This window comes from Eumetopias jubatus, unplaced genomic scaffold (genome assembly GCF_037043125.1).
Source record: "Eumetopias jubatus isolate StellerSeaLion01/CBP00866 unplaced genomic scaffold, mEumJub1_p1.0 scaffold_6, whole genome shotgun sequence".
Lineage (NCBI taxonomy): Eukaryota > Metazoa > Chordata > Mammalia > Carnivora > Otariidae > Eumetopias > Eumetopias jubatus.
Genome location: NW_028274812.1, coordinates 146,521,641 through 146,545,955, shown reverse-complemented (window position 1 = coordinate 146,545,955; position 24,315 = coordinate 146,521,641). Strand labels below are relative to the sequence as shown.

At 47.2% G+C, this 24,315-nt stretch overlaps 1 protein-coding gene and 1 non-coding gene across 2 annotated transcripts; both read left to right on the top strand.

The window, feature by feature from the left end:
- Nucleotides 1-10,069: 10,069 nt before the first annotated feature.
- On the top strand, nt 10,070-13,171 carry POM121L2 (POM121 transmembrane nucleoporin like 2). Its single transcript, XM_028091767.2, has one exon. It carries the CDS (start codon nt 10,070-10,072, stop codon nt 13,169-13,171), a length of 3,102 nt encoding a protein of 1,033 aa, XP_027947568.2.
- Nucleotides 13,172-21,345: 8,174 nt separating this feature from the next.
- Nucleotides 21,346-21,417, top strand: TRNAM-CAU (transfer RNA methionine (anticodon CAU)). The gene has a single exon. It is a non-coding gene; the product is annotated as a tRNA-Met (tRNA).
- Nucleotides 21,418-24,315: the final 2,898 nt, after the last annotated feature.

Here is a 24,315-nt window from a genome sequence, read left to right as displayed (position 1 = left end):
CATGACCCCAAGATCAAGAGCCACATGCTCTTCCAACTGAGCCAGCCAGGCACCCCTCTAGAGTAACTCTTAAAGAATTGATTTATAACATACATACTGACTTATAACATCCTTAAACTTTTAAAGAATGGATTTATAACTTTTTGAAGCACACAAATCATAAGGATGTAGGTCAATAAATTTTCACACAGAAAACAAGCAAGTAAGCTCCATCTAGTTCAAGAAATGAGGTATTGCCAGCACCTCAGAGACAACCACTGTCTACCTGTCAGTCACTTTTCCCTGAAAAGTAACCATCATCCTAACTTCTTTTTGTCTTGTTGGGTAGGCCCCGTGCATGGAGCCCAACGCAGGGTTTGAACTCATGACCCTGAATTTGATTTCTAACCATGTAGTTACATTTTTTAATTTGTACTACATCAGAATTTTTTACAGATAAAATGTTCTGTTTTTAGAATTTATATGTACGTTATATTGTATGTATTCATCTACAATGTGCTCTTTTATTCTTGATGAGACTTTCATAGATTGACTCTAAATGGATTAATAGTTCCCAAATTTTTATCTAGGGGTAATCAGGACTACTGTCTATACTCATAAGGATTCTAAAACCATGCTCCCCTGCAATTAAAATAATTTTTATCAAGTATTTTTTAGATGCAATAGAAATCTCCATTATGAGCAAGGGGAAATGATCATATCTGAAATGGCACAGGTAGATCGGGAAACTCTATTATCATATTTAATCAGCACCAAGGCAAGATGAAAGAAAACTAGTGATGGTTCTCCAGCATCAGGTTTTTCTCATATACAGAATTCATATGAATGGAAAGACCCAAGTTAGTCCCATAGAAGAAAACAAAGCAGCTCACTAGCAAGAGGATAGTATGGGTGGCTTTTGTCTCGGGAAAAGATTGTGGAGAGAGGCTGGGACTGTGGATATGATGGGTGTCTTGTGATGCCTGAAGAGGACGATCACCATGTGGAAACCGGTCCAAATCATGAAGAACAAAAAGAACGAATCTAGCATAAACACGACACTTTGAAATAACACTGCATAATGGTTATGTGAACCGTCTTGTTTGATAGAACATCAGACAATACATGAGTCCAACTTCAGCGGAACTGTCGGTGGCAGGAGTGCTTATGATCACGCACGTGTTCATTAGCACACTGCTTATCCAGGAATAAATCAACAAGGGCAGAATGTGTGTGAAGATTCTGGGCTTGAGCCATGCCCACTTGGAATGAGCAGGACTGATAACAATGGCCTGAGATGTACTTAGCAGCGAAGAAGTGCAAATACAAGCACCCAGTGTCACTCTAAAAATGTATAGCACTGCTTTACAACCAATATCCTCCAAAATATTTCTAATTCCAAAGGATGTCACTATATATGGGATGCCCCTGAGGATAGCTGTGATTAACACTGGCCAAAGTGAGGTGAATGTGAATCATATCTAAGGGCTTTTTCTGATGAGGTTGAATGAATAAGATATACATATATATAATGAATGGCAATAAGTTGTCCATGAACCCAATGCCAATTTGGACAATCCTGTCATGTTTAGGAACTTGCAGTGATTCATTATTACCTGAATGATGGCTTCTGCCCAAGACCTTCCTCCTGAGTTCCAGAACTACTGACCCCATACACACACTCACACACATTTCCCAAACTCTACTCATGATTTAATACTCCAAATTTGTTGCTCCTCTCTCAGGCAGCAGCATTCATTGAGTTTAGAGCTGAAAGTAGTAACATTTTAATATTTTCTACAACTTTCACTTCCCTAGTCAAAGAAATGTCATACTGATTCTATTCCCCACATGTAAGCACTATATCCCCCCTTCCCTGGCTCATTCTTCCACATTTATTTTTTTAAAAGATTTTGTTTATTTGAGACACAGAGAGAGAGCACAAGTGGAGGGGAGAAGCAGACTCCCCGCTGAGCAGGGAGCCCAACATGGGGCTCCATCCGAGGACCCTGAGATCATGACCTGAGCCAAAGGCAGACCCTTAACTGGCTGAGCCACCCAGGTGCCCCCATCCCCATTTATTTTTTAATTCATGCCTCGAAAATCTCTTTTGTGGTGTACTGAGATGCATTTATAATTCGTTCAATTTTCTTGTTCAACTTTGCCATTCAACTCATCTACTATGTGGAAAATAATTATGTTTGATTGTGTCATATCCTTGCTTAAAACTAATCCAGAATAACACGAAAAAGGGGGTGGGGAGAGAAAAACAAGTAACAACGGGGACAAATAGAAAAACCGCAAGATGGTAGACTTAAATCCACCTAAATTACAAATTACATAAATCAAATATAAGTAGGCTAACCATAACAATTTAAAAGCTGAATGTTGTCAGACAGGATTAAAAAAAAAAAAAAAGCAAGAGTCAATTATAACCTGCCTGCAAGACATGTTCTTTACAGATAAACAGGCAGGAGTGACATCATGGAAATGTCAGAGTTGGGGGCTCCGAATATCCCTTCCTCCACGGTAGCAACCACGGAGTTGGCAACAACGAACAGAATCAACGTTCTTGGAAGTCCGAGATCTAGCAGAAAACTTACAGGAACCAGGGGCGTGCTTAATGAGAAAAAGAGGACTTGATTTTGGTAAGAAAGTCTTATGGCCCTTCTGCCTACCCACCTACCATCCAGCCGTCCCTAGCTCCGTGGTGGCCGTGGAGACCGCGATCTCTAGTCCTGGAGTGGCTGGTTGAAATGAAGGGGAAGGCAATACAGACAGCGTGCTTAAAATAAAGTTTGTGGTCTTGTGTTGTGACCTCGTTCTGTGGTTCTGCGAGAGAACGGTGCGGAGACCTTTGTTTGCAACCAACCCCTCAAGATGGAGCACCACTCTGGATGGCATCTGTTGAAAGCATTTAAAAAATACACACTAGCTAAGGCTGCTTGGAGAAAGCGATGGCCCACGGGACACGCAGAGGACAGATCCTAAAACCTAAGGAGGAGGGGACCGAAGAGGGGCATTCCCAGGGACAGAGCTCTGAGGGGCCACCACATGAGGGGGGGTGGTTAATTTTATGTGGTATCTTGCCGAGGCTGTCTGTATCCAGGTGTTTGGTCAAACGCCAGTCTGGATATTACTTGAAGGTATTTTTTAGATGAGATTAATATTTAAATCAGTAATTTTGAGCAAACCAGAATACCCTACATAATGTGGTGGGTGTCACCCAATCAGTAAAGAAATTCTGCCTCCAGCCTGCCTTGGGACCAGAACTGTAAGATCTGCTCTTCCCTGGGTCTCCAGCCCAGTGGGCGGCCGGCCAGTCCCCACAACGGGGTGAGCCAATTCCTTCAAATCTCTCCCTGTGTCTCTCTCTCTGTCTCTGTCTCTCTCTCCACATCCCGTTTGTTCTGTTTCTCTGGCGGACCCTGACTTACCCTACAAAGACAAGCTTAGGATGAACAAAGTAACAAAATAATATGAAAACAGGGGTGTGTCAAACAGCAAAAGGTCTGCATTAAGGTGGTCTAAAACATGAAAGACAAGTATCGAAAACAGAAAAATTAAGTCAAGAGGCAAGGAGTAAAGATATAGAATTAAAAAAGAATACCTGAATTCCTGGACAAATATATATAGCTAAATAGTAAAAATTTACAGATGAAAAGCATTATTAAAATAAAACTGGAAATCTTGTTTAACACACAAGGATTAAAAAGTAATATAAAACATTTAATAAGAGGATGAGCATACATAAAGAGGGAGAAGAAGAAATTGAGGAGGATGAGTGGAAAGAGTAAAAATGAAGAAAGAGAAAAAAAAATGAAACATGTAAATCCGTGAAGGAAAAGTGTAAAATAAGAAATAGACAGGGCGCCGGGGTGGCTCAGTCGGTCAAGCGTCTGCCTTCGGCTCAGGTCGTGACCCCAGGGTCCTGGGATCGAGTCCCGCATCGGGCTCCCTGCTCCGTGGGGAGCCTGCTTCTCCCTCTGCCTCTCTCTGTCTCTCGTGAATAAATAAATAAAATCATAAAAAATAAAATAAAATCTTATAAAAAAAAGAAATAGACTCTATAGTAATGGGAGAAATGATGCTCAAAAACAATACAGCATGAGGAAAAAGGAGAATGCTGGAATTTTAAGAATTATGTGTAAAAAAGTTTTTAAAGGATATCGGAGGGAAGAAGGATAAAAGCTCCACACACCCACTTGTGAAATCAGGGAGAAGCCGAAGCACGGATGGGATGCCAGAGATCTACTTACAGGAAAAAGGAGGACAGCTCTGTACGTAAGTGGCTGTAAAAACGCATAAAGAAAATACATAAAATATCTGGAAGGTATGCAAAACACCTTAAATGAGAAATAAATGGGTACAGAATAAAGTTGAGTAGAATAGAAGGCAGAGGAAAACAAGAGAAGTTATAACAGAAGGCAGGAGGTGACCCAGGAAAGGAGACTGAGAATCAGATCTTTTAAGAAAGTCACTTAGTGTATGAAGTACAGAGAGGAGAAAGAGCAGAAGAATAAAAGTATTAGAGGGATGTAATGAATGGAATTAAGTAAAGCTTGAGCAAAATGATTAATGCCAAAATAGACCTAAAACGTGAGAAGATAGGGCGCCTGGCTGGCTCAGCTTGTGAAGCCTGCAACTCTTGATCTCAGGGTTGGGAGTTCAAGCCCATGTTGGGTGTGGCAGAGATGACTTAAAATAAATAAAAAATAAAAAAGAGAATATTATTTTTAATAAATGAGTAAGATAAAAAATAAAATACAAGGTGAGAGGAATTTTAAAAAGAAATAATGTAAAAGTGGAAAATGAAACTTGAGTATATTTAAACACAGCAAGTGCACTATGAGGATAAGAGATTACTGAAGTACTTAATACGTGTTTAGCACTTATTCTGTATAAAGCAATGTCTTAATGCTTTACAGATACTTAATTTATTTAATTCTCACAAAATCCATGAGATATGTACAATATTTCTTCCTAATTTACAGGCGAAGACCCGAAGAGATTGAGTAACCAGCCCAGAGCCTCCCTGCTAATATGTTGCAGGAACTGAACTGACCCCAGGCAGTCAGCCTCTCACATCCGTCCATCCTGCTAACCACTGCTTGGGGAAGGAAGTAGCAGAAAAGAAAAAGAGAAATAAAGGAAGGGAGAAAAAATAAAGAGAAAACAAAAAGACCAAGAGTCAGTGTTTGGTAACCAAAATTAGTAAGAGGTAACACTGAAATAGCAGGAGAAAAATGTGTGGCTAAAGTACATTAATTTGGGAAAGGACCGAATTGATGAGGGTTGTGCTGGCTAATAAATTTGCAGGGCGCCACGCACGATGAAAACACAGGGCCTCTCGTGAAAAAGTAATAGGAATTTCGAGATGATGACAGCAAAAGCAATCAGTGAAACACAGGGCTGTCCCCATGAAGCTGGCCCTAAAGAAGAATAAGAAAAGCTTTCAGGAGCCTTAAGCCTCCCTCAAATTCTCAGAGCAGAAGGCTTTGAAGAATACTCAACCAAAGGAGGTTTCCGCTGCCCGTAAATGCAGGCAGGGTGGGCCCAGACTGCACAGCCCACTTAAGGGAGAAGGCTGGTCTTCGTTTGGACTTGTCATCCTCAGTGAACGTGTCTCTGCAGAGAGTGGATTGCCCTGATGTGTCCAGAGAAGCCACAAATCGCTCTCCAGATACCACGTCCTCCTGGCGAATTTAATATAGTCATCAATTAAAATCGCGAACTCAACACCCCGGGCACGCTTTTCAGCACAAATGATGCATATCCTACTGTATTCTCCGGGGCTGCAGGACTATGACCTGGGAGATGAGTCAGCCGTGAACTTCACTCAGCTGACAGAAAGTGCAACTTTGCTCTTTCGTGGGCCTTCCTGCAGCTTCCCAGGGAATTTTTCTCCCTTGAACACTGCCGTGATAGCAAAACATTTCGAGTGGGTTTGTATTTCTGAAGTTGTCTTAAAAAGGAAGCTGAAATGCTTTAAGTTTTTTTTCCCCGTGAGCTAGCCCCCAAATTTTAATAGAATCCCTAGTACCTGTATTAGTTAATATGTACAAGACGCTTTAAGATTTAAAATTTTTTGCTGTATTTTAATTGCTTTCAACAACATAAGATTTAATATGACATACAACTATACACATATTCAACGATGCAATATATAGAAATAAAACAAATACACAGATTTGCACAACATGGCTTTTACACAATCAAACACCGTCAGTAGCTTTAAAGCCTCTGCTATCTCCCTCCTCAAGGTCACCTTTTCTTTCTACCCGGAGGCATTACTATTCTGGGTTTATCATTCTTCCCCCTCCCTCACTCCTACCTCAACCACCTTCCCCCTCCCTCTCCCCTAGGTCTGCCTTCTGGGCTCTACCATCCTCCCCTCCCGAAGCGCCAGACTGACTATCTGTCATCTTCCTAGGCAGCACCCCCCCCCCCCCCCCCCCGGTCTCTCTCTACATGGCGCACCCAGCACCACCTCAACGTCAATCTTGTTCCTCTGGAAGAATTTCCAGCCACTGTGTGCATTACACCCGCATCCCTGCCCCCACTGCCTTGCCGCCCAATAGTACTGGACATAGTAGCAACCCCTGATTGGTTCTTTAAACACATTTGCTGGCAGCTTCCTCAGAACCAATCCGAGTTCACCCCAAGGCCCTGGGCCTAGATCCTGGGGAAGGCTAGGTTATGCAGAAGGGCAGATGGGTCAATTAAGCTACACTAAACTGCTTGTCAATTTTGTGGACTAAAACTGTTAAAAATTGCCATCATTTCTTGCCTACCTGATAATGTCCTGAATGTGTGCATTACCTGCTTAAATAACAAAATAATTAGCTACCCAGGATTTACATATTATGGCACTGTTTTACAAATTGCAAAGCAATTTGAACAGGAGTGAGCATGGAGTCCAAGCTCCAAGACACTGAAAATTTATTTTAATTGTTTAAATTAGCAGACTTTATTTTTTAATAACAGTTTTAGATCTACAGAAAAACTGAACAGAAAGTACAGGAACTTTCCATATACTTTCTCCTCCCCACACCTCCACTCCTAGTTCCCCTCTTAGCAACATCTTGCATTGGTGTGGGACATTTGTTACAACAGATGAATCAATATTGATACATTCTTATTAACTAAAGTCCACAGTTTACATTAGGGTTCACTCTTTTGTTGTATACTCTATGGGTTTTGCCAAATTCATAATGTCATCTATCCCCCATTATAGTTTCATATAGAATAAAATACCCCATGGTCCCCCTCCCCAAAACCTCTGATCTTTTTACTCTCTAGAGTTTCATGTTTTCCAGAATGTCATATAGCTGAAATCACACAGCCTTTTCAGACTGGTTTTGTTCAGGTAGCAATCAATACAGATTTGAGGTTCCTCCCTGTTTTTTCATGACTTGATAGCTCATTTCTGTTTAGTGCTAAGTAATATTCCATTGTATGAATGTGCCACAATTTATCATATTCCTCTATTGAAGTGCTTCCTGGTTGCCTCCAATTCCTGGCAATTATAAGTAAAGCTTCTATAAACATTCATGGGCAGGTTTTTGTGTGGACAAAACTTTTCAGCTCATTTAGGTAACTACCTAGCAGTGTGAGTGCCAGAGGGCATGGTAAGACTATGTTTTGTTGTGTAAGAAACTGCCGAACTGTCTTCCAAAGTGGCTGCACCATTTTGCATTCCCACCACCAGTGAATGAGAGTTCCTGTTGCTGCACATCCTGACTTTTGGTGTCACCAGTGTCCTGGATTATAGCCACTCTAACGTGTGTCCCGGTATCTCACTGATGCTTGATTTCGCAATTCTCTCATGATGTATGATGTTTGGGCATTGTTACACATGCATATTTGCCATCCGTATATCTTCCATGGTGACTTACCTATTCAGGTCCTTTGCCCATTTCTAAACTAGGTTTTTGAAAAAACTCATTGTGAGTTTTGGCAGCTTTATGTATATTTTGGATACCAGTCCTTTATCAGATAGGTTTTGCAAATATTTTCTCTCAGTCTGTGGCTTGTCTTTCCATTCTCTTAACAATGTCTTTGGCAGAGTGGACGTTTCTAATTTTAACGAAATCCAATTGATCAATTTTTTCTTCCAACACCAAGATTTTTATGCTCTGTGTCTCCTTACCCGGCAGGGACTTCTAACTCAGGACTACTATTGTCAAGCCATCATGCACAAAGGATGCTCAAAGTAATCTTCCGTTCTCCCCTCTCATTCTCCCAGCACCCCAGCCAGGTGGTACTCAAGGATCAAAGTCCACATCCCTACCTAGGCCTCGTTGCCTGGATTCCTGAACTCTTCCGATGGCCTCCTTCTTGACTCCTGGCTCGAGACACTGAATTCAAATACATCTTCCTTGCAACCAACTTTTTTTTTCCTTTTTAATCTTTCTTTTTAAAAATGGAAATAGTTTGATTTTTTTTTAATGAGATAGAACCTTGTAGAAAATATGAAACAGTGCAGGAAAACCAAAAAGAATTCCATGCAAACCCACTCCAGTACCACACCAGAGATAACCATTAGGTTACTTTGGTCAATATTCTCCCTTCCTCTCTGACCACGTCTCTATCTAAAAATCTATAGCTACATTTTCACACAAGTAAAGCCTAGAATTTAAAATCGTAGGAGGTTAAGAAGAAGCCTTATCTATCATGGACAGAGACAAACAATATATAAAGGTCTGCCTTATCTTTGCTGGAACGACCCAGGCCTCGGGGCGCCCAACAGCGGGGGCGAGAGCAGCCTCGGGTAGCACAAGACTTCGATCCTTTCCTTTGTCCAGAAATCGCTGCCTCTCGGGTCTTCTATTCAGAACCTTGTACTTTCTAACTGAATGGACCAGGGAGAACTTTTCTTTCCCGAGGACACTGAAGTCGCGGGCAGGGGAGACTGCAGGAGGAGATTGATTCATCCACAGAAAGTCACGAAGGACTCGAGAAGGGAAACTGTGGCGCACCCGGGAGCAGAGTGTTCCCTCCAACCTTTCTCTAGTGTCTCCGTCCCGACCCGCTCCTCCCGGGGACTGAAGGCAGCGTCCTAGCCTCGCGGCGCCACGGCCGGCTGCGCCCGAGCCACTCCGCGCTGGGCCCCTCTCCAAGGCCCTCCTGTCGTCCCGCCCACAACTGAAGGGCGACCGGGGTTCGGACGCGGGGCGGAGACCCAGGACGGGTCCGGGAGGTGGCGGCGTCGGGGGCTCGTCCTCCCGCCCGTCCTACCTGGCGACGAAGAGGTAAGGGCAGCAGGAAAGGAGAGGCGTGGGAAACGCCCGCCGCATCCCCGAATTCAGCGCCCAGGGCTGCTGGCTGCTCGGGGGGGCCCCTGTCGGCTCTCCAGTCCTGCGCACCCCGAGCGCCGCCCCCCACCCACCCTGCGGGGCTCGGACCGCCAGCCTTACCCCGACTGCGGGGCCGCGCGCCTGGACCCCTGAGGCGCCGCAGCCTTAGCCTGGAGACCCGGCTCCCACTCGGCGGCAGCTCCCAGACGGCGCGGGCGCGGGCGCGGGCGCGGGCGCGGGCGCGGGCGCGGGCGCGGGCGCGGGCGCGGGCGCGGGCGCGGGCGCGGGCGCGGGCGCGGGCGCGGGCGCGGGCTGAGGCCGAGTGCGGCCGCGCGCCGCCTCCCGACCCCTCCCCGGCGCGCGCCGCAGCCGCCCCTCCCCGGCGCGCGCCGCCTCCCGGCCCCTCCCCGGCGCGCGCCGCAGCCGCCCCTCCCCGGCGCGCGCCGCCTCCCGGCCCCTCCCCGGCGCGCGCCGCAGCCGCCCCTCCCCGGCGCGCGCCGCCTCCCGGCCCCTCCCCGGCGCGCGCCGCAGCCGCCCCTGAGAGCGCACGGCCCCGAGCGCCCCGCCGAAGCCTCAGAACCGCGCCGCAAGCTACTGGGGCTGCCAGGGCCGCTCTCTGTTCCCACCGGGCGCCGACCTGTGGGTGCCGGGCCAGGGAGGGTGCCGAGCGCCCCGAGGCCCTCGCACTTTCCTCGCGCCAGGATCCCAACCGTCAGCGGAACACCGCGCACTCCGACTCCGGCTGGCTCAGTAGTCAGAAACCTCGGGAACGACCCGCCTCCTCGCTCCGCATGGGCAGTTACCTGGGCAAGCCGGGGTCCCCGCCGCCGTCCCCAGCGCAGACGCGCACGGACTCGACGGAGAGGCCGCCGAACCGCCGGCCAGCTCAGCCCCTTCATCGGCTCCACCGGCTCCCGCACGTCCCTCGCGCCCACCCCGCCCTGCGCCGCAGACCTGCGAGGAGGCAGCCAAACTGGGAGCCGGCCAGTCCCACCGCGTGGGCGGCCCATGGGGCTTGGAGGCGCTTTCCCATGGAGGGGTCCCAGAATTCCATCGTGGGGCCTCTTCCCTCCGACTGGTGGGACAGTTACCTCAAGCGGACTATTTGGTCTCTTCGGCACCGCCGGGCGGTGGGGAGCCCGGTGACCGTCAGGATAGCCCCTCCTGAGCGGAGAGCGCTTCCCTCCACTTCCCCCGCAGAGGTGATCGCCTCGGCAGGGTCTTCGCCGTCTGAGAAGCCCCCAGACCCGTGTGCAAAGGAGACGGTGCTGAGGGCCCTCAGACAGTGCAAGAAAGGGAGAGTGAGGTTTGAAGAACCGCTGGTTCCCGACGGCTCGCACAGCCAGAGAAGGAGTCCCGACACCCGACCATCCGCGTTTAAGCCCCTGGTGAAAAACGGAGTTCTCACTTCTTTCGTGCCCAGGCCTGGGCCTCTGAAGAGAAGCCTCGAGTCCTGGAGCTCCGATCGCAGCTCGAATAAGAGGCCCAGTTGCTCCTCCGTGAGCTCCTCGGCCAGCACACACACAGGTAGCCCGCTCGGCTCCAGAAGAAATGCCATCACAAGTTCTTACAGCTCTTCTAGAGCTTTCTCTGAGCCCTGCAAGAGAAGCGTTCCCAGTGCGTACCTGCAGACACCAGAATGGCCAGTAAAAAGGAAAGAAAAGGGTCATCAGCCTCACTCCCCAGTCCCGCTGGAATCAGACGAGTCCCCAGCATCGTCTGGCAGCTCTGGGCAGCAAAGTCAGGAGATTCCACTGCCACTCTCTAGTCCCGGGGGCCTGCTGTCACTGAGCCCACCTCCCCAGCTTGGTGATGCAGACCCTGAAGAGGACCTGGCCTTAGGGGAGAAAGGTGGACTCCAGGGTGGCGACAGAGCCGGAGAGGAGACAACTGAGGTCACCAGAGACTCTGTCTCTGAGACGTGCGCTGCTCTTCAGCCTTCCCTGTCTCTTACCCTGCTTTCCGCAGGCCCAGCTCCAACCCAGGGCACAAATCCACAGCTGGAAAGCTTAACAAAAGTGCAGGGGTCTCCCCTGGGCCTCCCACCATCTCCTGAAGAGGGAGATTCCCATTCTGCTGGGAAGGAGCGTGGCCTGCTGTCCTCCCTCAGCTGCTCACAGTCAGAGCGCCTTCCAGGCACCTCTTCAGACTCAAGGCCCACGGCAGCTTTCAGCCTTCTGACCCCTGTTTCTCCCACGTCACGGGCCACCGACACCACATGCCCCCCTTCAAGCTCTCAGGCTGACAGGACTACCATGCCCCCGGGGCTGCCTGCCCTCAGCCCTGCCGGGCTCACTGTGCAGAGTACTCTGTCTGGAATGGGCAGCCCAGCTCCCCATCTTCCTGCATCTGTACCTCCTGTCGCAGCTTCTGCGGACCCCACGTCAAACCGCATTTTGGGGCTCCCACCCAAGAGTGAGATTGGAGGCTCCTTATACTCCAGAACTTCGGTCACCGCTACAGCATCTTCAACTCCAAGCATGTTGACTCCCACCTTCACGCCTATCTTCGGCGGCATAGGACCACTTAAAACCATGCCCGTGTTAGCGCCTTTCTCTTTCAAGCCGACCGCTCCTCTAGCTACTCCCGCTTCTACCCATCTCCTCCATGGCCTGGTCAAAGCTACCTCTGTCGTCGTACCCACCACCCCAGCCAGCACATCCAAAGACTCTTCTTTCATGCCACCTTTGGACTTTGGCGTAGTGAATGTCGCCAGTACCACGGACAACACTTACTCCATCCCGTCGACCTGCCACACCTTCGTCCTTGGGGCTGCCTGTACCTTCAGGGCCAGCTTCGCCCCAGCCACAAGCTTCATTTTCCCACCACACCAGCGTGCTACCATTCCGACCGTGCACACGGTCACCATCTTTAGCCAGGTTCTTTCCAGTGCTGTCCCGATATCCCCTAGTAAAAGCACTGCCAATTTCAGGGGTGTGGGCAGTCCTCTGTCAGCTTCAGCCCCGGTCACCACACCCCAGCCCTCATTATCATCCAGCATATCCGGTCTGACCTCAGCATTCGCAGTTCCCTTGGGGTCAGGCTCGAGGCCACCCTTCCCGCTCTCCCCAGGAGCCACTCTCCAGCCAGCATTGGGGGCTACAGGTGGGCAGAAGCAAGGGGCCCCCCAAACAACCCTTGGCCCAAGCTTCAGTAGGCCTTTCATTTTTGGAAACTCCGCCGTGGCACCCCCCACCCCAACCCCCACTCCAGCTCAGCCAGCCTTCAGCAGTACCATGCAGTCACACTTCGGGGGTTTGACACCCTCAGCCTCCACCTGTCGCCTCCCTGCCGTCATCTTGCCGAATTTTGGCAGCACTCCAGCGGGGTTCTCCTTTGGTCAAGCTAGTACAACTGGTTTTGGGGTTGTGGCCCAGACCCACGGGAATGGAGCTTGTGGCTCAGTGTTTGGCAGCACAGCCCCACGACCTTTTGCCTTTGGGGGATTAGTGACCCCTATGGACTGTGGGGAGTCTGGGACCAGTGCCACCGCCCCAGCCATGAGCTCCAACTCCGGGGCATCCAGCATTGGGCCAGTGCCAAGCCAGACCACTGGCACCGTCACACCCTTTGGAAAAGCCTGGAGCCAGAACACCCAAGGCCTGACCAACCAGAGCTCACCTTTTGTCTTGGGGAGGGCCAGCGTTTCTGCAAGAAAAACTATGTTTGGGGGCCCCCGCATGGCCCCCTTTGCTCAGAGCACCCCTGTCCCTGGGCCAGTACTAACAAGCAGCAGCCTCGGCTGTGGGATGCCCTCTCCACCTGCCCAGGGTTGTGCTGGGAGAGGACTTTTCAGAACATCAGCCTCTTCATTTTCCATTGGTGCAAAATCAAAAACCCCAAAGAATCGGGAGAAAGGGCATTCCCGAAGGCATCATGCCCACAAGAAATAGCCTGCGTCCCCTGTCCTCTGATCTGGACCTCAGTATTGGGAAGAGCCTCGGTGTCTTACAATTCTCGAAAGCAAGCATCCCCCAGATCTAAGGCTAGAGCTTTACATATGCACCCTGTGGGTCCCAATCTACAATCTAGAAGAAGGTGAAGGACCAAGGTATCCAGTGGAAACAGCAGAATGAAACTGGGTGGGACCAAACCTTTGGAACGATCCTCTCTGTGTCAGGTGCAGGGCAGTCAGGGCCCTGCCTCTGGCTTTTCCCCTGGGAATAGGCCAGTACAGCCCACTCTCTCGCATCTCTGGGGGGAGGAACAGATTCTCTCCAAGTCTTAGCCTGCTTTTATTTGGCCCCAAGAAGTAGTTCCCCTTCTCTTGTCGCCTAGGAACCCTCACTCCGCACCACTTTGTTCCTCAGTGAGTGCTTGGAGGAGTTTCTGATACCATTTGATGAAATCTTTGGTAATTGTCCCTGACTGATGAGCTCTGAGGGCACCCACGTGTCCCGTACTTGCTGTCACTTCCTCCCACCGACCTGTTTTAATCTTTTCCCGGGAGAGGTGGTGCTCCGGCCCCTCCCTTTTCCCTACCAATTTAGCCCCTCACAGATGGGTAGGTCAATCCTCAGTCTGTCGGACCCCAGTTGTCACTCCTCATTCCAGAAAAGGGAAGCTCTTGGCCAGTGTCCCTCCAGGCTTGGAGCGAGCCACCGGGCTTCTGCTTGCCACTCCCCGGTGTGTCTGTGCAGACTTGCTCTCATCACTTTGTCGACCCTACTGTGCATTTTGTACTTTCAGCTGGGTTTGGAGGAGGAATGGCTTGTAGGAGTGATGTTATGCGGAGAGATGAAGCACCTGTGAGAAGGTTTCTGGAACCGGGCTGATGGTATAGGGCCAGCAGCACCACTTAATGGCTGCAAGTGTTGATGCCTGAACTCACAACAGTGTTTTGACTTCAAGGGATGACTTCTCAAGAAGTAAGAGGGCCTCGAGTGGGAAGGACAGGTTCTTCTCCCTATTATAGTCCTGATCTCTACAGGATGAGCCAGAAATGTCCAGTTAGGGAGCCAAAGGTTACATTTCATTTTTTCTTTTAATCTGTACCTCCACGTTCACATCTCTCCCGGAGAGGACAGGCAGGGCAGGAAGCCTCTTGGACCTGAGAACACGGGAGAGAGGGAGAAACAGCAGATACATCAGCAGACTTCTGCCCTGTAACCAATAGGAGGTCTGTGAGTGAGCTGTGACATATTCCTTAGCACTTCCTAGTGGGAAAAAAAGAGGCAAGAATGACTCCCTGAATACATCTACCTCCTGTTTTATGGATACCTTCGAAGAGGTCCAATTGGAAAAATAAGCAATCTTAAACTGGTTGATAAAATAAAAATAAATTGTTGAAATAAGTATATGATACAGGAATTACTGTTAAACTCGTATCAAGAGAGATGTCTTTCTGCAGAAAGACATTAAGAAACTTGCCCAAGCCCACCCCGTTAGTAAAGGTAGATTTGGGATTTAAAGCTTCCTGGCTCCAAAGTCTGTGGTCACCTCTCCCTCACTGTAGCAAGCCACCAGAGTTAGAGGTCTACTACAGGTATGTCTGACTCCAGATATCCATGCTGTTTCAACTTTTTAAGGCATCCCATGACCCAAGATCACCATCTTACAGAGGGGGGCAAGGAGAAGAGATAAGACTCTGTCTACTGCTCTTTACATGATAATTTAACATTTCTCTCGTGATGACCTTATACCCTGTATTGTGTTTTGTACCAGACATTCAGAGGCAAAGGGCAATTCCTCTTCGGGAAAATTAATTGCATGGGGAGATTGGTAAGTAAGCCAATGAGTCCAACGCAAATGCCAAATGCCAGGGGAATGGAAGCAAAGCAGGTCATCTTGTTTAAGACTCAGAACTTGAATTCAGTCTTAGTGTGTTCAGAGCACCAAGTGGAAAGGGGCATTGCAGGCTGAAGGCAGAGCATGTGCATAGATAGGTCTGGAAGACAGAACAGGTCTATTGGGTTAACTTCCAAGGAGATACCGGGATACTTCCAGGCATGGCTGGGGAGAAGAATGGACAGATTGTGGGGCAGGTCATGGGGCAGATCGTGGGGCAGGTCATGGGGCAGATCATGGGCAGATCATGGGGCAGATCATGGGGCAGATCGTGGGGCAGATCATGGGCAGATCATGGGGCAGGTCATGGGGTGGATCGTGGGGCAGATCGTGGGCAGATCGTGGGGCAGATCGTGGGGCAGGTCATGGGGCAGATTGTGGGCAGATCGTGGGGGCAGATCATGGGCAGATCGTGGGCAGATCGTGGGGCAGGTCATGGGGCGGATCGTAGGCAGATCATGGGCAGATCGTGGAGAGATCGTGGGCAGATCGTGGAGAGATCGTGGGCGTGCTCACAAACCAGGTGCAGTATGGACACTGTGCTAAACACAACGGAGAGCCACGGAAAGATATTAAGTAGGGAAGAGACAAGTGTGGGTTTGAGAGCTCTGGCTGTCACGTGAGGGAGGAATCACAGAGGGATAGACTGGAGGCTTGGAGACATGGGAGAATGTGAAGACACCTGCAGACGTTAAAAATGTGAGTTTGAACTAGGTCACTAACAGTGACTGCTAAGTAGGCAGAGGGAGAGCAGAAATTAAGGAGCAGGAATTGGCAACAGATTGCATGGTTGTGGGCATAGGAGAGAGTCAGAATGAAGGAAAGGAGTTGCTGAAGAAGATGGATTCTTAGCCATCTGGCTTGGAAGAGTGAACACACTTTGGGCAGAATACATGGAATTTCACATAGAATGTGAAATGACTATAGGATGTGAAGGAAATGTTCAGGCTACTCAATAATTCGCTCAAAAAACACTGGCCAGCTGATATTGGTTATTAGGCACTCTTCTAATATTTGGGATGTATCAGTAACAGACAAAATTCCTATTCTTGTGGAGCTTTTATTCTGGGTGGTGATAAACAATAAACATAATAGAAAGTAACTACTAGGTGAAAGAGATGGTAAATGGCATGACGCAAATATAGAGCGAACAGGGCGGGTGGATTAAAATGGGGCCAGAGTTTCATCTGAGGTCTTATGAGAAGCTGACAACTGAGCAAAGATGTGAACTCAATGACAGACAGAGGCGTACCAGCGAAAGAGGGGAGGGGATCCCAGGCAGGGCGCACTCGTCCCAGGCTCCAGAATGCGATGTGGAGCAGGGGAGGCTCTGGGGCAAAGCAATGACAGGACCCGACCCACTTTTAGGTGTTATTGTTCTGCTGGCTGAGATGAGACTGCAGAGTAAGAGAGGGGCTGCACAGACTGGGAAGAGGGTTCTAGAAGAGTCCAGATGAGAGATAATGGTGGCCTAGAGCAGTCACAATGGAGAAATGGTCAGATTTTGTACATATTTTCAGAGCTTTGCTCTTAAACTGGTTGTGAGGTGTGAGATGAAGAGATGAGCCCAGGATAGAGCAGGGTTTTTAGTTCGAGCAACTGAAAGGAATAGAGTGTCTGCTGGGGGCTAGAGGAATATTTGAGCCTTGTCAATGTGCATTAGAATATGGCCATCTTGGAAAGAGATGGTATGCCTTAGGGGGAGGGTATAGAGGGTGAAAAAGAGGGCTGAATTAGTGGTTTTTGATCAGTAGGAAGTTAGTGAACTTCTCAACTGTATTGTTTTAAGGAGCTCAATTCTCCAAAAACAATAATACTGTTTCATTTCATACAATTAACAAAAATGAATTCCAAATGTATTAATGACTCTAAGAGTAGGAAATAAAATTATTTTAAAATTCAGAAGAAAATATAGATTATGTTTATATCCTGGGGACAAGAAAGTCCTTCTTACAACCAAAAATAAAATAAATTACTTATATATATATGTTAAAATTACACTTTGTAATAAAATCATCCAAAACTTAAGGACTTTTGTGAAACCGGGAGAAGTACTTCGAGCAAATAGGGGAGATATATATACACACACACACACACATATATATATCACCACATCAAGAAGCAAAAAGCAAAGAACTCAAAAGAAAACTAGGAAGGAATGTAAATATAAAATTCAGAAAAAAGGTACTGTTCCTCTCTATGAAGGATTCTAATCTAACTAGCAATTAGTGAATGAAATTTCTAAATGTACGCATTTATTTTTTTTAAGATTTTATTTATTTATTTGACAGAGAGAGCACAAGCAGGGGGAGTGCGAGAGGGAGAAGCAGGCTCCCCGCCGAGCAGAGAACCAGATGCGGGACTCGATCCCAGGACCCTGGGATCATGACTTGAGCAGAAGGCAGACGCTTAAGCGACTGAGCCACCCAGGTGTCCCCAAATGTATGCATTTAAATTTGAAAATTTAAAATGTAATAACACTCTAAAATGTTCACAATATAAAAAGTGGACACAAGTGTGAGAGACCAACCCAAGCCCAGAAAGAAACAGCACAAAATCAGAAGCTAGAGGTAGGCTCTGCCAGGGTCTGGGCAGCTCGGTGCTGGGGAGGATGCATCCGAGTCTGGGAGGAACAGCATCAGCCCCTAGTGACACATGTTCTGTTGGGGGTCAGGGACACATTTCCATGCCCTGACAGCCTGGATGAGTTCTCCCCGGAAATTCTTCTCCCGTGGCTCCAATTCCAGACTCAACGAGCAACCTCCACTTTTGCTAATCAGACTGTTTGGGCACCTCAATCCGGGCACCACAATGGATCCCATTAGTTATTTCACTATAAAGGCAAAGCCCCTACTGGCACCTCAAAATGCATCTGCAAAGAGCGTTTTGTGGTTTATGATGCACTTTACCTTCCCTGACAAAATTCCTAGTTTCTAGACCGGCTGTGCTGAGTGCTATAGTCCTAGGAAGCCCGGCTGTACTGTTTTTTTACTGCTGCATAACACATTACCCCAAACTTAGCAGCTTAAAACGACACATAACCCATAGTTACTGTGGGTCAAGAGTTTGAACGCGACTCAGCTGGGTCTTCCGCTTTGGATCTCACTAAGTGGCGATGACGGTGTTAGCTGAGGTGATGACCTCGTCTGAGGTTGACTGCAGAAGGAAGCGCTTTCAAGCACGCTCAAGTTGTTGACGGAACTCTGTTCTTCGTTGCTACAGGATGAGGACATCAGTTTCTTGCTGTCTGTCGGTGAAGGGCAAGCCCTGGTTGCTGGCCCTGTGGGCCACCAACATGAATAGGCCACCACTGGCCCCTTGCTTCCTCAAAGCCAGGAAAGGGGAGGTGGGGAGAGAGATAGAGATGCGGGTGGGGGTGGGATTAGGGCAGGTCCCAGCAAACAAGTGGGTGCTACTATGTCATGCAACTGACTCACATCATCATGCACACATCAGCACATGCCTCCTGCTGTCTTGCCATATTCTGTTAGAGGAAAAAACACAGGTCTTGCCAGACGCTCAAGGGAACCGATCACACAGGGGCATGGACATCAAGAGGGAGGGACTGTGGAGATCATAGCGAGAGTCCGTTTGCCATGCTGGTGCAGCCAGTCCATCCCCACCCACAGCACCTGTGTGTCAAGGCTTACAGCGTCAACGTCACGGAAAATGAAAAACAAAGACAAACAACCACTAGGCGGGGGGTGGAGGGTGGGCATGGTCCATTCAATAGAAGGCACTCAAAGAGGATTTATTGAAGTAAAATGTGGTTTTATTTTACATAGTATTTATTGTATATACATATTTTAATATATCACTTTTTATTTAATATTATATTTATGCATATTTTCCTGCTACAGCAAATATAGGAGTGTAGCCTTTGGCAAACAATGCATCTTTAGAAGCTCAAAATTTGGGGCGCCTGGTGCCTCAGTTGTTGGGCGTCTGCCTTCGGCTCAGGTCATGATCCCAGGGTCCTGGGATCGAGCCCCACATCGGGCTCCCTGCTCGGTGGGAAGCCTGCTTCTCCCTCTCCCACTCCCCCTGTTTGTGTTCCCTCTTGCTGTGCCTCTCTCTGTCAAATAAAATCTTAAAAAAAAAAAGAAGCTCAAAATTTTTCTTAAACCATGCAAGTCTGTGGCACATGAAACATACTTTCTTCTTTTTTTTTTTTCTTTTTTAACGAGGCTCCAACGTGGGGCTTGAACTCATGACTCTGAGATGGAGACCTGAGCTGAGATCAAGAGCCCGGTGCTTTACCAACTGAGCCACCCAGACATCCCTACACTGTCCTAATCTTGAGAAATCTAAATTTCCATTGTGGTTGTAACTTCTCATGTTTTATTACGCTTTTGCAATTTAAATGAGATTTCTGCTCAAGCAGACTACTCTAGTGGAGTTGAGACACGTATCTGTTGAATGTAGAAGACAAGATTTTTTTGTATCTTAGGGGGCTCATTTTAAAGCAGTCCAGACCGTACCATAAAAAATACAAATAAGTTTAGGAGCACCTGGCTGGCTGAGTCAGTAGAGCCTGCAAATCTTGGTCTCAGGGTCATGAGTTTGAGCCCCACGTGGGGTGTGGAGGCTATTTAAAAAAAAAAAAAAGAAGGGGGGTGGGGGGATGGGTTAGCCTGGTGATGGGTATTAAAGAGGGCGGGTTCTGCGTGGAGCACTGGGTGTTATACGCAAACAATGAATCGTGGGATCACTACATCAAAAACTAATGATTACTGTATGGTGACTAACATAATAAAATAAAATTAATTTAAAAAGATTAAAAAATACAAATAAGTTTCATATGAAGGAGAAAGAAGGGAATTCTAACCGAGGTGATACTGCCTTCATGGGTGTGGCCAGAGATGAAGCCGACTGCTCCGCTTGGCCACCTCATACAATTACAGCATTTTCCTGTGGCAGGGGTATGCTTTCTATCCACGTCACATTGGGCTAGGTTAGTGAGGAGAGTGCGAGAAGGCAGTGTGGCTCCGTAGAGGGGCCACATCAGGACTGGCCACTTCTCTCTTCAGTATTTTCTCCTCACCCCAGAGGCCTGCACTGTAAAGGACCACACGTATTTTTTTTGCTTGCTTAGCTCTACTCTTTGTGACTTCCTCACAGAAACCATTAAGCTAGGTTTTAGAGAATCCCTGGCCTTGAGAAGTAACATCCCAGAGTTTCTGAGCATGCATTTGTAGCTACCATTCTCTCTCAAAGGAATGCAAGACCCACTGCTCGAAGCTTCTAGATTTCCCAGCGTCCAGGGAACTCTGACCTGGTGGACAACATGGAAAAAACCTAAGTCTGTTGTTTGTTTACGTAAGTCGTGAAAAGTATTTAACTCGGTGAAAGGACATAATTCTTACCTGTCTAAGAATTCCTGTGCTTTCCAGAAAACGAATATCCATATTTCAGTTCTGATCTCCTTAATACACTCCTCGAATTGATATGAAGGAAATGAATTCCTGGAAGTAATACTTGGAGAGTAAATTTTCTTTCACTTGTTGAGGAGAATACTCTCAAGTCTATTGGAGTCAGCACCTTTCCTTGTGTATGTCATTCTTTCATGCAAGAGGGGTGGTGAGGAATCCTGCCAAGGTTCGGCACTTTTCTCAACAAGCGCTGTGAATTTTCTCCTGCTCCCAAGGACCACTTCATGGTTCGACAACTGATTTTGGGAAGCAGCCCTCTCGTGCCCACTCTTGCCTGAGCTCCCCGAAGGATGCATGGAAGGCATTTCTTTTCCTCCCACCTCTCCCTCCCTCCCTCCCTTCTCTTTGGCTATTACATTGCTGCGGTCCCCTCTTTTCTCAGTACTTTACTGAAGTATATTTTACATTCAGTAAAATGCATGGATCCTAAGTGCAGACAGAGCAACGAACTTTACATACGTGTATCTCATGTGACCACCGTTCGCATCAAGATTGAAAACATTCCCATTACTCCAGAAAGTTGCCTTATGCCGCCTTGCCAGTCAATACTGCCTCCTGCAAGCTAATCACTATTCTGATTTCTATCACCAGATTGTTTTGCTTGTTCCTGAACTCATATAAGTGGAATCATATTGTATATCGCCTTGTGTGGCATTTTTTGCCCAGCGCGATGTTTTTGAGATTTAATTGTGCTGTTACATATACAATAGAATTGGTAGAAATGTATTGTTTTTATTGCTAAGTAGGATTCTATTTTATAAACTAACCACAATTTACCTGTACAAGGAAATGAGATCCCTGATCATATTCATAGTTAGGAAAAACAACACCCCCCCTGCAGCGTGGCTAGCAGAGTGGCGCAGCGGAAGCGTGCTGGGCCCATAACCCAGAGGTCGATGGATCGAAACCATCCTCTGCTAGAGTCCCTGCTTCTTTTTTCTCCCTCCCAGATCTCAGGCAGAAAGGGCAAGTTGCGGAATCTGCTTTTCCTTTGACCACTCCTGTGACATCTTGCCACACCTCACCTAATCTCTACAAATGGTTAAGTATTTCTGCCCACCCCCCGCTTTGCTTTTCTTCCTTCCTTCCTTCCTTCCTTCCTTCCTTCCTTCCTTCCTTCCTTCCTTCCTTCCTTCCTTCCTTCCTTTCTTTCTTTCTTTCTTTCTTTCTTTCTTTCTTTCTTTCTTTCTTTCTTTGCAAAACCTGCCCTTCTCACTCATTTCAAAAGAGAAACAAATCTCTCTCCCTTCTTACTCAGGAAGAGGTGACAAATTTACCTTTAATTTCCAATGCATTGGCATTATGTCTTTCAGAATACACACTTGTTTCTAGTTATGGTTTTACATTTTCTTTACACTTGAAAGGAAAACATCCTCATTGGGGATTTTTGCCTGATGACTATATTGCACTTTACTTGGCCACAGGTTTCCTGCTCCTTCCATTTTTTTTATTCAGTCCTATGCATGATTTATCAGTTAGATCAAGTTAATGGGAATGTTTTATGAATCCTGTCTAAAGCAATACGTGTTGCAATAAGCATGAAGACACCATTTGTATGCACTTTATGGGCAAAACAGAAGCAAAGAAGTTAAATGTGAAATGGTAGAGAAAAATGGAAGGGTTGCCTTACAATTAAGAAAAGTTTGTGCATCAGGATCCCATGGACAAACTCAGAAAACAAAACAAAACAAAACAAAACATGGAAGTCTTAGCAAGATATTTGCAAAAATGTGTCTTTGAGGAGAGTTTCGTGAGTAAAGTACTCTTGAATGAGTTTCTACATTATAACAAGAAAATACAAATTCCTATAACAACGAGCACCTTAAATAAGAAAAAATTTTAAAAATCACGTGGAAAAATGGAAATAAAGTGACGGGGTTTGTAGGACCAGGGGCAGGGAGGGGGGCGGGGGTGCTGCTTTGATCCTTCACATTTACAGGTGTGCAATTTGACTCACAATAGAATGTGCAGAGAATGCTGGAGCTGATATGCCATCATCTTGCAACCACCCTAGTAAAGATTGGTTATTAATACATGCTAACTCCGAGGGGTAATTTTCATGGGCCACGGGCAGGCTGCCCCAAGATGGGCCACTTCGGCATGAAGATTATTTTGAGTTAAAAAGCCATCCAAACTGAGCAGATTCAGGAGAAGCTCTTTACCTCCCTTACAACTGGCTAAAAAGAATTTAGGTAGAGAACCTGCTCCAGGAGGAGAGCTGTCACAGCAGAGAACTATATTGTACTCTGAAGTGGGTCTGGCAGGCAGGGAAGAATCTAGCAAGGTGCTCTATGTCCTGTTGTTTCTGAGTGGCCCAGCAAACATTTATGTCCCAAATTTGCTCTTTTTCATTTTGCATTCATATTTGCTCTTTTTCATCTTCTTGCGGATTGCATTTCTTCCTTTTGAGTCCCAGACCCCTGCCCTCTTCTCCTTAGTTCAGAATGACGTAGATACCTCATTTTGCCAGGCTGTCCTTGGAACTTCATGTCCGTGTGTATTCCCTCTATGAACAAGATTAAACTTTATCTTCTCCTGTTAGTCTTTCTCATGTGAACTTGATTCTTGAAGGAGCTTGAAGGGCAGAGGAAAACTTTTCTTCCTGACTGGAGCAAGATATTTGTATGGTCTTAAGATGTCTCCGCACCATCTGCCTATTCCTCATAAAAGGGGAAAGTATACTCATGTGTGACCTTGACTGTGTGATCAGAATTAACCCCATTAATGAGGGGCAGTAAACATTGCATGCCTCTTGAATTTAGATGCTCTGAGAAAGACTTAATACCACTTACATGGTATTATGGTTGGGGATGCATAACCTGAGCCTAACGATGAGTGAAAAGAATGCCCCAAAATGCAAACGAGAAGTGTTATTTAAAACAACAACAACACAAACCACAAAGTGAGCAGTTACTGTACTCTTAAAAAACGTCAATGTCATAAATACCAAAAGAGGCTGTGAAGATGTTTTAGATGAAAGGAAACTAAAAGGCTATGGACAGCCAATGTTAACTACCTGGAATTTAAATAAAAACGGTTTTGGGGCTGCCTTCGGCTCAGGCCATGGTCCCGGGGTCCTGGGATCGAGCCCCCGCATCGGGCTCCCTGCTCGGCGGGAAGCCTGCTTCTCCCTCTCCCACTCCCCCTGCTTGTGTTCCCTCTCTCGCTGTGTTTCTCTCTCTCTCAAATAAATAAATAAAATCCTTAAAAAAAAAACAGTTTTAAAAAAAGGATATGGTCAACTGATACAATAGCTAATCTGTACTGGAGGGGAAATGCTATAAAGGGCATTACTGGGTCAACGGACAACATTGAAATACAGGTGAGAGATTTTAAAAACAATATCGTTGTTAAATACACTGAACTGATACATATACTGTCATTATATATAAAGAATACCCTTATTTTTAGGAAATGTCTACTTAAATATTTAAGAGCAAAAGGCCATGGAACATACTCTTACACGGTTCTGAAAACAAATAGCGAAAGATAAAGATGAAGATGGAGACTGAGTCAGAGAGGGAGGGAGAGGGAGAGGGAGGGAATGGTTTACAGTGTTAACGGCGATCGTCGGCATTTTGAAGCCAACCCAGGACGGGAGGTTCCCAAGGAGAGCCTGTTCCTAGGAGGATGGGCAGCCGGCGTCCGACCCCAGCCCTGGCTCTTGGCCGTGCAGTTTGAGCGGCGATGTGACTGGGGCGAGGCAGTGCGCGCGGGGATGCCTTACCCGAGCCCCCAGGTGGTCGTCCACCTGCCGCGTGTGTAGGGCTCTCAAGGCCGTCGGCCAGTTGCCTTCACCCAGACACCCAAGAGCCCTG